Source organism: Python bivittatus, unplaced genomic scaffold, assembly GCF_059951505.1.
Source record: "Python bivittatus isolate LINGU-HERP-01145 unplaced genomic scaffold, Pbiv_v1 ctg000590_np1212, whole genome shotgun sequence".
In the NCBI taxonomy this organism is placed as follows: Eukaryota; Metazoa; Chordata; class Lepidosauria; order Squamata; family Pythonidae; genus Python; species Python bivittatus.
This window is the reverse complement of record NW_028277086.1, coordinates 417408-429981: the sequence shown is the minus strand read 5'-3', so window position 1 is coordinate 429981 and position 12574 is coordinate 417408. Positions and strand designations below refer to the sequence as shown.

General features: G+C 63.5%; 1 protein-coding gene across 8 annotated transcripts in view; it reads left to right on the top strand.

Moving 5' to 3' along the window:
* The window catches only part of PLEC (plectin), a 62258-nt gene that overhangs the window by 1924 nt on the left and 47760 nt on the right, over window positions 1-12574 (top strand). For 2 of the 8 annotated variants that reach the window (XM_088148721.1, XM_088148720.1), the window contains exon 1: window positions 9514-10044. The exons of 4 other annotated variants lie outside the window; for them this stretch is intronic. In XM_088148721.1, coding sequence (XP_088004847.1) covers window positions 9558-10044 — 487 coding nt within the window. In that variant the 5' untranslated portion in view covers window positions 9514-9557. Of the gene's footprint in view, window positions 1-3282; window positions 3407-9513; window positions 10045-12574 lie in introns of those variants that run through there. 2 more of the 8 variants (XM_088148725.1, XM_088148724.1) reach the window with 2 other exon arrangements.

The window sequence follows — 12574 nt, the reverse complement described above, 5'->3', positions numbered from 1 at the left end:
GAGCTTCCTGGGAGGGAGCCGGCCAGGCACCGGCCGGAATGCTGGGTGGCAGCTAAGGCTTATCGCTGCCTGGCAGTGATGCTGCCTCCATGGCATCATCAGAGAGCTTCCTGGCATAGTTTTCTGGGTGGCATGGGAGATGATTGTCATCTATCCTGGAAAATGTTGTTTGCCTCAGGACTGTGGCAAATTTGGAGGGCACCTTGAAGATAAAACTGCTGGTTGTCATTTTGCTCTAAATAAATGCAGCTGTTGCTGCAGCTCATAGTGTCTCTGAGTAGTGGCATTGGGAGGTACAAAAAGGGTCATCTAGTCCAACCCTTGGCAAACTGCCGGGAAACCCATCATCCTTGAGAGGGGCTGTCCAGTGACATCTTATAAACCCCCAGAGACAGGAACCCACCACCCCTGTAAGGAGACTGTTCTACTATTGGCGAATCTAACTGACAGGAAGTTTTCTTTGTATTTAAGTAAAATCTTGGTAGCAGTGCAAGAACTGAGCTGGCCCCCATCTTGCTCAGTTTTGTGGCATCATTTCCAACTTTTGTGGCCTCAGCTTGTGGACCGGATGCCTGTGGCAGTTTGCCCTCCTGTCTGTCCTCTTGACTCTCTTGGGCCCCTGTGGCTAATTTGAGCTGGCTCAGGAGATGGGTGTGGTGAAGTGATGCCTTGATTCAAGTGGTTGGCAGTCACCTGGTGGCCAGTGATCCTTCTCAAACATAGGAGGAGTTCCGCTGGAGCTGATTGTGCAGTTTATCCAGAGGCTTCCCAGGCTCTGAAGGATGGCCCTCCAAGAGTAGAGCAGAGGAGGTGCATCTTTGACTGCCCCACAGCTTTGGAAACCGCTGACAGCCCTGTCCTTCTAGACTGGCTGCATGAAGTGTGTGTGTGTGGGGGGGGGGGTGCCAGTGCGCAGCAGTTCCAAAGATTGGCTTTGGAGAACTGCAGGTTGCCCCCCCCCCCGCCTCTGGCAGTCTGAGTGACTGTCGGAATGCTCCTGGTAAGAGGGAGGGGCTCTGGGGAAGAAAGAGACGAATCGCCTGCTTCCTCGCCCTTGGCACTGGCTGCTCCTGCACCTGGCGTTGTCACTAGGGGCCCTGGTGCTCTCCACCCCTTGTCTGTCAGGTGGCCTGGCCGTTCTGCCCATTCCTGGGCTTGGCCATGGAACCACAGAGTGGCATCCCTCGGAGGGGCAAACCTTGCGGGGCCTGGTCTAGCAGGCGATGCCCTCAACACCCAGAAGGCTTCTTGAGGCCTCTTTCCCTCACTGGCACCTACAGTCTCCCTCTCCCTTCGTGGGCAAGGGCCCTGGGCCAGGCCTTCTCTCTGGTGACCTCTGGCCCCAGGTATTTTCCAGCTCTGCAGAATGCCAGGCCCCAGCCCTGACAAGGTCACACAGGTTGTGGTGCCCACCCTTCCAAGCTGTTGACGCCTTTGAATGGGTGCTTTTGTGATCACCTGTACCCTGCAGGCTTGGCACGTCCCATCAAGCAGGGACCAAAGCGGGGCTTCCTTTGCGGAAATGCGGCTGGCTCAGTGGGTTGTGCCGCTGGCCCGTCTGGGGCCTGACAGGCTGTTTTGTCCAGAAAGACCAAGGATGTGAAGTGGCCAGGCTTTGGGGTGCCAGAGCAGCCACCCAGGCCTTCCAGGGCAGGCAGCGGGGGGACTTGGCAGTGCATGGGGTCCAGACCGGCTTGAGACACTGGCGGCGTTTGACCTCGCTGCTTTAGGTTCCTTCCTGGCTGGGGAGGGCTGCTTGCTGCTCTGGCCTCGGGCAGAGTCTTGAGGTGGGGACCTCCTTCGGCCTGGGGACTCCTCCCTTGCTCAACTCCAGTCTGGTTTTGGAAGGCTCCCCCCACCGGAAGGCGGCGCTCTGAAAGGTCCGGAGCGGCCTGTTGCATGAGCCCAGCCAGCTGTGGTGGCAAACTCTGATTTATAGCTGGGGTGTTGTATAAACCATGGTTAACCCACGGTGGCTAACAGGCCGCTGGAACGTGAGCCGGAGTTTCCGGGACATTCCAATGACCATCCCCCTCCCCCCGCGTGAGGAGCTGCAAAGCGCGAGCAAAGCCATCAGGAGCGTTTTGCCCCTGCGCTGCACCCCTGCAGTGTTGGCTGCCTGCGCTCCTCTCCCTCTCCGCCCTGGGGGGAGCAACACGGCGCCTCCCTTGAGAGGGTGGCTGCGCCACCGCGGCCGCTGAGCGAGCGTGGGGCGGCGGGGGTTACTGCTTCCAGCCCCACGGACCCCGTGCGGCAATTCCAGCCTCCGTCCGGCTAGATGGTCCTAATGAGGAAAAAGAGGGGAGGCTGCGAAGGAACCTGAAGTGTGGAGGCCGGGCGTTCGCCAGCCAGCCGCGGTCCGGAGGGCTCGGCTGGAAGCTGTGCCGCGCACCAGGGTCCGGGCCCGGCTGTCGGCGACTCGCCTCCTCGCCCCGCACCGGCGCGACCAGTCTTGGCGGGAGCCGGGCAGGGTCGGCGCGAAGCGGGTGCCCCTCTGGTAGTGCGGGCCGGCGACTGCTGGCGCGCCTTTTCTCGAGGGGCGGCCCGGCTTTGCGGCGGGCGGCCGGGGCGTAGAGCGGCCGCCAGGATGCACGGGGCGAGGCGAGCTGGCCGTGGACCGCCTCGAGGCAGGAGGAACAGGGGTCTCCCGTGCCCGCAGGGGCCAGAGGCGGTTGCCCCCCTAGTTGTTGCCCGCTTGCCGGCGTGTCCGGGTCGGGTCGCCTATCATGGGTGAATCATCTACGGGTCGCCCCCGGCCCGCCGTTGCTTCGCAGGACCTGCGGAGTGCCGGGCGAGGCTCGCCTGGCCCCTCCAGGCTCGCGCACAAGGGTGCGAGGAGCCCTGGCCGCCGCAGCAAGGGGGTCGCGCGCAACTCTCTGGCCGTGGGACTTGCGGCTCCCTAGCCGCTTTAGGCGGACCCCGGCCGGACGACTGCCGACTGCTCTCGGGCCGAGGAGCGGCCAGGCCCTGCCGCCTGTTGGGGAAGTCCCCCGGAAGCAACTTCCCACGGCCTGCCAAGCCCCCTTTAGCCAGTGCGCTCAACCGAGCTGAGGCGCGGGCCGCGTTGCGTCTCCTCCCCCTGTTCTCGCGCGGGCGCTCGGCGGGGCACCTCCGCCTCTCCCGCTTCCCGGGCGAAGGCGCAATGCCGCAGTGGCCGAGCCGCGTCCAGGCCGGGGAATGAGGCCGGCCGGAGCCCCCTGCGCTGATTGGCTGCGGCTCTGCCAGAGGGAGGAGCTCCCCGCCCCTCCCGCCCCTCCCGCCTATCGACGCGCGACCGGGCGGGGGTCGCGGCCAGCCGGAGGAGCGAGACCGCGCGCCGCCGCCGCCGCCGCCGCGCCGTTGCTCCTCGTCCTCGGGGCCATGGACTTGACGCGCTCCATCCAGCACGAAATCAGCTCTCTGAAAGGTACCCCACCGGCGTGGGGGGGCGTTGCGTTCGGTGTCATGGGTGCGGAGGCCAGCCTGGAGCTGGTGATGCAGGCGGGGATCCTGGCACGGAGCCGGACCCTTTCTGGCTTTGATTGCATAGGGATGGTCCCTGGAAGGAGGGAGGGTGGAGGTTAAGCCGTCAGCATTTGCTTGGCCAAATCTGCATCCCTGGGTAGAACCTCTGTGTTCAGAAGCAGGTTACAGATTATTGGGGGGGGGGGAGCTGCTGCCCTTGCACCCCCTTGCAGGATGCTGTGGGCTCTCTGCTGGCGCTGGCAGCTCCTCCTGTGTTTGATCCAGTGAAGCAGTTCATGCTGGGGGGGGCTGTCTGGGGAGGCTTGCACGCAAATCTCCTGAACCACTGGGTGGGGTGGGATGTGGGTTTGCTGGCTGCAGGTAGAGCTGATGGCCGGGGGGGCGGGGGCGAGAGGAGGCTGCCTGGGATGCGGGACTCCGGGGAACTGCAGCATTTGGAAACCCTGCACTGGGTTGGGGTGGCAGCACGCTCCTGCCTCTGGAGGGCCTGCTCTGCCAAGGGCCCTCCTCTGCATCTGTTTGTTGAACAAGTTGCTTATTTTATATCGCATGCACCAGTAAACAGCATTTTCTGAGCAGATCTTAGGGTATTTCAAATGAAAAGAGCGAAATGCTAGGAAGTGGTGCTCCCCTTAGCATGCTTTCGGCTTTGCCAGTCCAAAGTACCCATGGATTGGAGGGGGGCTTACCTCCTGCACCAGGCATCTGGCGGAATGGGGTGGTGGCTCTTCTGCCAGTCTGCAGTTTCTAAGGTGAAGCACTTACTGCCTCTCCCCCCGCCCCAAATCTGGAGACCTTCACCATCCCTGTCTCTCTGGACAGGCTCCTTGGCTTTCTCCCTGGGCCCTGCTCTTGGGTGTATCTTAAACATGCAGCTCGCCCACTCACCCTCCATCGTTGTCGCCCCACTCCAGTGAACCCTTCTTCTTGGAGGAACCTTGGAGATGAGTGAAGAGGGTCAGTCAGTGAGGCTGGTCTCCTCCCCAGATATCCTTTCTCAGCCTGGTGCCCCCAGGTGAAGTGGGACCAGAATGGCCCCTGTGGCCCCAGGAGACTGAGAGAGTCCCAGGGTGCAAAGGGGCCATGGAGGCTGGTGAGTCCAACTCCTGCTTGGTGGCAGGAATCCAAGTGAAAGCGCCCCAGAGAGAGGACTGGCTGGACTGAGAAAAGCTGTCTCCTGGGTGTTATCTGACCCCCCCACCCCCACCCCCGCTTAGTTGTCTCTTCTGGAGGCTAACTCTCCAGCTCCTTCCACCTCCCCTCCGCGTTCTGGGTCGTCTCCTCTGCCTTTCTCTGAAGCGCTTCTGCTCCTGCGAATCCACCCTGAAGGGCAGCGTTCGATACCAGAGGGGTGAATGCGGGACTTGGACCAAAGCTGAGAGTGTAGAACAGACACGTCGGTCAGGTGGGAGTCCTGTCTCTGTTGTGGTAGCTGAAAATTGCATTTGCTCTGTGTTTGCCACGTCCTGCTGCTACTGACGCTCCCTTTGCAGGAGGTTTTCCCCCAAGGATGTTCAGGTCCTAAACCTGTGCATCTGAGTGGCTTGTGCAGAAAGGTGAAACCTGGTCTGCACGTGCGAACGGGAGAACAGGTGGTGGGAGGGGCCTCAGCCAGGGGTTTTGTGCTGTGCCAGTGGGTGAAGTGATGTAAGTGTGTGTGAGGATGTGCATGTGTGCCTTGGCTTCAGGGGTGCTTTTGCGCCTGGCTGAAGCCACGAGAAGAAATTTTGTCTCTGGCACCCCCATCCACGTGGCTAGATTAGTCATTGGCCCCTGCCCACTTCAGGCTGCCCAGATGGCACTGGCTGCCAAGGTCTCCTGCCAGCCTTCTCCCTCTGTCCCCCTGCAACCTGCCTCCATTTGTGCTTCTCCCTGCCCCCGCCCCCCCCCCCGTTCTAGCGACACGAGAACAGAGGGGCAGCCCAGAGCAGCACTGCCCACTGCTTCGTGCGCTTTCCTCCAGAGCTGCCCTGCTCTTGCCCATCTCGGGGTCCAGCTGAACAGAAGTGGGCCTGGTTTGCAACATGGCCTCCCAGGGCTGTAGGGTAGACTGGAGGTTGAGAAACCATTGCGGAGGAAGGCCGCAGCAAGCGGCTTCCATATTATGCCAGGAAAGCAGCACGGTCGGCGTCTGCAGCCACCAGGCCCTCCCTGCCTGTCCCTCTGTGCCCTGGGGGCTCCTGGCGGGTCTGTGAGCTGGAGCCCCCAGCAGCCAGGGGGAGGATGGGCCGCCTGCCCGACTCCAGCCTGCGGGGGATCTGGTTCCAAGGAGAGAGGCGTTGGCAGAGCTGGCGTATTTGGGGAACGAGGACGGGTCTTGGCAAGTAGGGCTGGTGTGCGGGGGCCAGTACCCCTGTGTGCCCATTTGGGTCCCTTCCTCAGGCTAATCAAGATGCCTAGTGCCTGTCTGTCTGGGCAGAGCTGGCACTGATCTGGGCATCTGCCTGCTGGTCACAGTCCACTGCTTTGCTGCGCTGACGCTGCACTTTGCTGGGGCTGCTGCAGTGGCTGATTCTGGTGCGCGATGCGCCTGTCGGGCAGACCGCTGGGCGTATCTCGGGGGGGCGTGCAGCATCCAGGACCACCTTTTCTGTCCAGACCCTCTGGCCTGAAGGTCTCCAGCCCAGCCACTGCCAGAGGAGGAATGTTCCTGGACAGCCTTGGGGTCGCTTGGACTGGGAGTGCCAGTGCGGTGGGGGGAGGCAGCGGAGCCCCCAAACCTCAGGAGCTCCCTATTGCCTGCAAACCATGCAGGGCAGGGACCCCCAGCCTTTTCTGGGTCCCTGGAGAGGGACAAGCAAGCTCTACTGTGGACAAGCCCCCTGTGGACAAGCTGGCAAGAGAGTGAGGGCAAGGACGGCACCTACCTCACAGTGAATTTGGGGGGAGGGGCTTTTCTCATGGGGCTGCACCCTACAAGGGGAAAGCCACCAGTAAGGTGCCGGGGAAGACGAGGGCCCCTCAAGAATAGAGGAGAACCCCCCCACTCTCTGAGGCCTAAAAAGGGGGCTGGCTCCCCCGGTCTCCTGGCTGGTTCCCTGGTTGCACAGGCTCCCTTCTGGGGCCGCTGGGGCCTTGAGACCTCTGTCCTAGACCCCCTTGGGCGCCCTCCTCGCTGCTGGTGGCCACAAGGCTGCCTTTCCTTCCCTGGGGGGGGGCCGTGACAGGCTTGTTTCCTGCTGGGGGAGGGATGGGCTTGGGGGAGATCTGGGGGAGGGGCTTGGAAGGGCAAATAATGTGCCAGTGCTGATGCTGAGAGAGCCAGTCTGGTGTAGCGGTGAAGGCCCTGGGCTAGAAACCGGGTGACCATGAGTTCTAGCCCCGCCTTAGGGATGAAAGCCGGCCGAGTGACTGTGGGCCAGTTGCTCTTCGGAGCATGCAGAGCGAGTGCCTCATGCAGGGAATCTGGTGGCGGAGGCTCCCATTGGGGCCGACCTCCCCAGGAGGGCTTTGTCCCCTGCATGACAGCGTCAGGAAGGATCCAGGAGCCCTCCTGCAGCCGGGCGGGCCTCGCAGAGAGCCTGTGGTGGCAATGGCCCTTCCTTCCTAGGGAGGAGCGGGCAAGGGTAGCTTGCAGAACCGAGCTCCCCAGCGGGCCAGATCATAGCATCCTCCTAGCCTGGTTCCGGGTGCGGACAGCTGAGGCCCGCAAGCTGCCTCTGTCTCGTGCTCCCGCGCTGACCAGCTTTCCAGGTCTCTGCTGGAAGGGGAGGCTCTGCCAGGGAGCCCTTGGCAAAGGTTGGGGTTGGACAGCACTCACTTTCCCGGCTCTCCAGTTGTGGGCTGCTGGGGGAGGGGGTAGGCCTCTTCTCATCTGTCCCAGGGCCTCTGGAAGGCGGCCATGGCTCTGCTGGTCCTTCCCCGGGGGCTGCCGGAAGCAGAGAGGTTTGCTTTGAGCCATCTGGTTTCTGCTTCTCCTTCGTTGGCCCTTGCTGCTGTTCCCCCCTGAGGGCCTTGGGGCTGCCTGGCTCTCCCAGAGAGTTATAAGAAGGCCTCTGCTTGACGTAGAGCAGGTTGTGGGTGTGCCCGCTCCTGTCTGGCTATGCCAGGCCTTGGCCCAGGCCCCTCCTGTCCAGAAGGTTGGCATGGTTTCCTTTGCTCTGGGCCTTTATTTTGGCCTGCTTTCATTTGCCTAACATTTGTCTCTGGGCCTGGCTTGCCCTGCCTGGTGTGTGTCCAAGAACGGCCCCAGAGGTTTCTGGCTAATGATTAGCTGCTCTGAACAATGGCATTTCCTGCCAGCTGCCAGCCAAAGGAGGGGGAGAGCAGGGCAGGAGCCTTTCCAAGGGCCCAGACTGAGCTGCCAGTGCCCCTGCTGGTGGGCACTGCTGCCATTGCTGTGGGCTGGCTGCCACGCGCCTCGCCTGCTGCTGGGGAGAGACAGGTCTGATAGCAGGCATGTCTCCCTGGGGCCCAGGTAAGAGGGGCTGCACAGCATGGGCTGGCTTCAGAGAAGGCACAGGGGGTCCCTTAGCCCCTCATTGCCTTTCCTGTCTTCCACTTCCCCCATTACTTGCATGCCCAGCTGTGGCACTGAATGGCTGTCCCTCTCTTGGGGGCAGGAGTTGGGTGAGGAGGCAGCCAGAGATCCTCCCTGCAGTGATGACCTACAAGGGCCCCCTGGGCAAGTGCAAACTGCCCTGGAAGGTTAGGGCAAGATTGCAGGGGGGGGGCTTTTCCCTTGGAAAACAGCTGTGCCTTCTGTTTTGAGTGCCGCTGGGCGGAGCAAGGTATGTTTAGGGTGGGGGTTGGAACAACAGAACATCCACCAGAGAGAATCCTGCGCAAATATTGACTCTGGCAGAGAGCTGGGGCAGTTTGGAAAGTCTGTTCCTGCTCCTCCCCCGCCCAAATGGGGACTGTGGAGTAGTTGCTGGCAGGTGCAGAGCCCTGAGTGCGAGAGCGGGCTGGGTGGGCGGCAGTCCAGGGCTGTTAAATGACCCCCCAGGCCAGCTTCTGCCGTGGGTCCCGCTCTGGCCACATTAGGGCTGCCCTCTGTGTAACCAGAAGGGGCCTGCTGGGCAGGGTTTGATCAGGAGGATGACAGTGAGGGGGCGGGCAGGGTCTGTGCGGGGGCTTTCCAGCGACGACCAGCCCCTCCCTGCCCCTCCCTGGAAAGAGGGAGGCCCCTGATGCACTCTGGGGCTGGGTGACACCAGCACGGGCACCTGTCCGTGTCTTTCCAAACTCTGGGAATGTCTTACTCGCCTCCTCTCCCTCCCCCCAACCCTGATGGAGGCGCCTGGGCAGCTCTGTTGGGCTCAGGGAGGCTCGCAAGGAGCCAGACGTTCCCCTTACACATGCGTGCGTGGGTGTGTGTGGGTTTGTGCGTGCACATCTAACAGAGGAGCTTGAGGCATCAGGGCTGATACTATAATTGGAGGGGAGCAGCCCCCCGGCCCCAAAATAACTGGAAGGCCTCCACCCAGGAATAGCCTGGAGCAGGAGAGAGGTGGGGTGGCTGTGGGTCTGCAGGACGTGGGAGGGGGGAAGGCAGGCAGTGGCTTTGCCTCTCCTCGCTCCCTGTATCTCCTGGCAGGCTCTGTGCCCAGGGAAGGGCAGCGATTCCTGCCTTTGCAGGGTGGCAGCCGGTTCGGTTCCCTTCCGTGCCTCCCTCTGGGGAGGAGGGAGCCTTCCCTCGAACCCGGTCCCGGTCTGGCAGCCCAGCCTCCAGGCAAGCATGTGCCCAGAGATTTCTCCACCGCTGCTTGCTGCTCGGCATCTCCCTCCCCACAGCTGCCCAGGAGTTTGTGGAAGGAAACTCTGAGGAGGAGGACTCCCGCGTGCTCACATCCCCTCCCCTCCCCTCCCCGCTGAGTCAGGCCCGGCATCGCCCGCAGCCCCAGCCAGGGTGGAGACAGAGTGTGTGGGAATGAGGGTGGTGGTGGTGGTGGAGCATGTGCTCCCCCTTGCCTCCCCCTCCCTCTCTGTTGCCGGGTGGGGAAGGGGGGCTCCTTGGGGCTGGCAGAAGGGAGAGAGGGCGGTCCAGTCCAGCAGATCCTTCCTTCCTGTCCTGGCCACCCGGCGGTGGCGGCTGCTTCTCTGCCCCTTTCAGAAGCCGGCTGGTCCCACTGCCCGCCACCACCAGCGCCATGGTAGCTGGCATGCTGATGCCGCTGGGGCAGCTGCGTAGCATCTATGAAGTGCTCTTCCGGGACGGAGTGCTGGTGGGGCAGAAAGACCGGCGCCCCCATAGCTTCCACCCGCAGCTGCCCGGGGTCACCCACCTGCAAGTCCAGCGGGCGATGGGGTCCCTGCGCTCCCGTGGCCTGGTCCGTGAGAACTTTGCCTGGCGCCACTGCTACTGGTATCTGACAGACGAGGGCATTGCCCATCTGCGTCAATACTTGCGTTTGCCGCCAGAGATTGTGCCCACCACCCTGCAGCGTGTCCGCCGCCCCCTGGCTGTGGCCAGACCTGCCTCACGCCCCCCGCGCGTGCAAGCTGTGCGGGGCCCGCTCTCGCACCCTGCCAAGCCCTGGGAGGCCTCGCGGCAGGAGTACCGCCGGAAGGAAGAGGATGCCGGACGCGTGGAGCTGCCCAGCAGGAGGGCGGTGCTGCCGCTGGCATCGGAGGAAGGTCAGACCACCCCCTTTCGAGGGGGGCGCTGGCCCCGGGTGGGGGAGGGCTCCTGCGTACCCACCGGGGTCTCTTTGGACTTGTGCAGCTGGAATGGCGTGGGGGGTGTCTCCAGTCATGGGGCTGCCATGAGGTGCGAGGCTTTTGCCCTGCCCTGCCCTGCCCTGCCCTGCCCTTCCCTCTGGCACCGAGGACAGGTGTGGGGCACCTTTGCTCCAGCTGGAGGACAGGGAAGCTTGTCCAGGTTGCCTCTTCCCTCTGGCTGGCTGTGCAGGGAAGATCCTGGGGGAGGGGCTGGAGGCCAGGTTTGGGGGCTTGTGCTCGGCCTCCCTTCCCTTCAGGAGCCTCTGTGAGGCTGGTATGCTGCGGGAGGGGGGTCTGCTGCTGACAGGTGGGCAGCAGCTGCTCTGCTTCTATCCTTAGTGGTGACTTCCCCATCGTTGGCAGACTGCTGCTGCTGCCCACCAAGGTCAGAGGCAGCAGGGTGCCCATGAAGGCTGCTGGAGGGGGAGATGTCTCTGGGGGAAAGCCCTGGAAGAGGCGGCGGCGCAGAAAACACAGGCGAGGGGTGGGCCAGCCAGGCGAAGGTATCTGAGTGTGGGGGGGGGGCGTGACGTTGCTTACTGCCTGCCCCCTTGCTTGGGGGCTGGGGGGCTCCCTGGCAGTCATTTCTGTGCTCCTGGGTGAGGAACGTTGCCATCCCTGGGGGAGACAAGTTGGCAGCTTGTAGCTGCCAGGAGACCGGTGGGAGTGTCAGGGCCTTGTCTGTTGCATCCGGAGCACACCTTCATCCGGGCCCCCAGGGCCCCTCTTATTGGAGGGGTTGGCATGGTGCCCGGGAAGGAGGTCTCTCTGGCTCCTGGCCGCTCCTTGCCAGCCACCAATGAGGCGCCTCCTTGGATACAGTGGGTGGCTGCGTGTGCGGGAGGGCCTGCCAGCCGGGTGCAGGCACTGGAGAGGCTGGGCTGGACGGCTGCCCTGAGGCCGGTCACGTGAGGTGAGGTCGGGAAAGGGAAGCGGGGGCTCTGAGTCAGCCAGAGGCTCCTCCCTCGCAGTGGGCTGGCTGACCCCCCTCTTCATGGGGAGGGGGAGTTGGCCAGCCACACCCTGTTCTACCCCAGCAGCTGTTTTCCTGGCGCTTTGAGTGGGGCTGCCATTGGGCAGCTGATTGCCATCTGGCAACCTGGGGAGATCTTGGAGAACACTGGGGAAATGACTGAGGCGCCCCCACAGAGGACAGGCTGGGTCTCCTCGTATTGCTCCCGGGGGCTGGCCTGGCAGCCTGCAGTGCTGGGGCGCTGCCTGAATGACTCAAGCTGGACAGCAGCGCTGCAGAGCTCTTTGGCTTCTGGCTGTTTGCGCGGGGCCGGGCTTTTGGGTTGTGCAACCGATGGCCGGGGCAGCCCTGGGTGCCCAGGCCCTGTCCTGTGCCTCTGCAAGGAGAGGCAGGGATCAATGGTGCCTGGGCCTCTTGAACCGGCCCCCTGCCAGCAAGCACCCAGTTCCACTTTCCCAGACAACGGGGTTTTGTAGGAAGAGATCCACAGGGATCCTGTCTGCCCCCAGATGGCAGCTGGAGCGAATTTGGGGCTGTTGGAGGGGAAGCGGGGGGCGGGGGAAGGGGGGCAGGAAGCCCAGAGGACGCCCCTGGGTGTGGCAGCAGTAGCTGGAGGGGGAGCCTCTGTGCTCTGCACAGGCTTGCCCGGCTGAGGCTTGGGGTGCGATCTGGCGGGAGACGGTGCGTGCTCGCGGGTGTGTTGGTGCCGGAGCCAGAATGGCTGCCCCAGCTTCAGACTGGGAGGATGGCCGCTATTTCATGGAGGACCTGATCCAGCAGGGGCAAGGTACGCTGCAGGGTGGGGTGCAGCCCGGTGGGTGGGCAGGCAGGAAGGAAGGCAGTGGGCGGCTGGGCGGCTGTCTCCCGCGGCAGAGCCGGACGCCCTCCCAGGGCAGGCAGGGCTTGTGGTGGAGGAGCTGCTGAGGCGACTCCCCCGTGCTCCACCCCCAGCGCACGAGGCCCCCGGTGAAAGCCGGCCTGCCCCCTCATCACCAGCTCCTGGGAAGCTCCTCCGTCTTCCTGCCTGAGCGAGCGGAGCTGCCGTTCACCGAATGGAGGGCCCCTTGTTCCCCCTGAGGAGAAGGCAAGCAGGAGGGATCGAGAGTTGGGGGGCCCTTCGGTCCCTGGGCCGCTCAGGGCGGGAGAGGAGTCGCCCGTCCCTGGCGGAGGATGGTGCTCAGCCACTGCTGAATACCTTGGTGAAGGGAGGGCCTGCAGGCCTCCTTCCAAAGGGGGGGCGCTTAGGGTAGGCCTGAGCAGCTCTCCCTGCTGGGCGCCCCCCCAACCCCGCTGGGGAATTAGGAGGTTTAGTCCAGCCCAGGTTTAGCCCCGGGAGGGGACCAGGAGGCAGGAGGTGGGCCAGAAACGTGCTGGAGGACCTCGCCTGGGCCTGCCTGCTTCCCACCAAAGCGCTGGGCAGGCTCATCCAGGAGCCGCGGCCCTCGCTTAAGATCTGGGGGGAGGTGCAGGAAG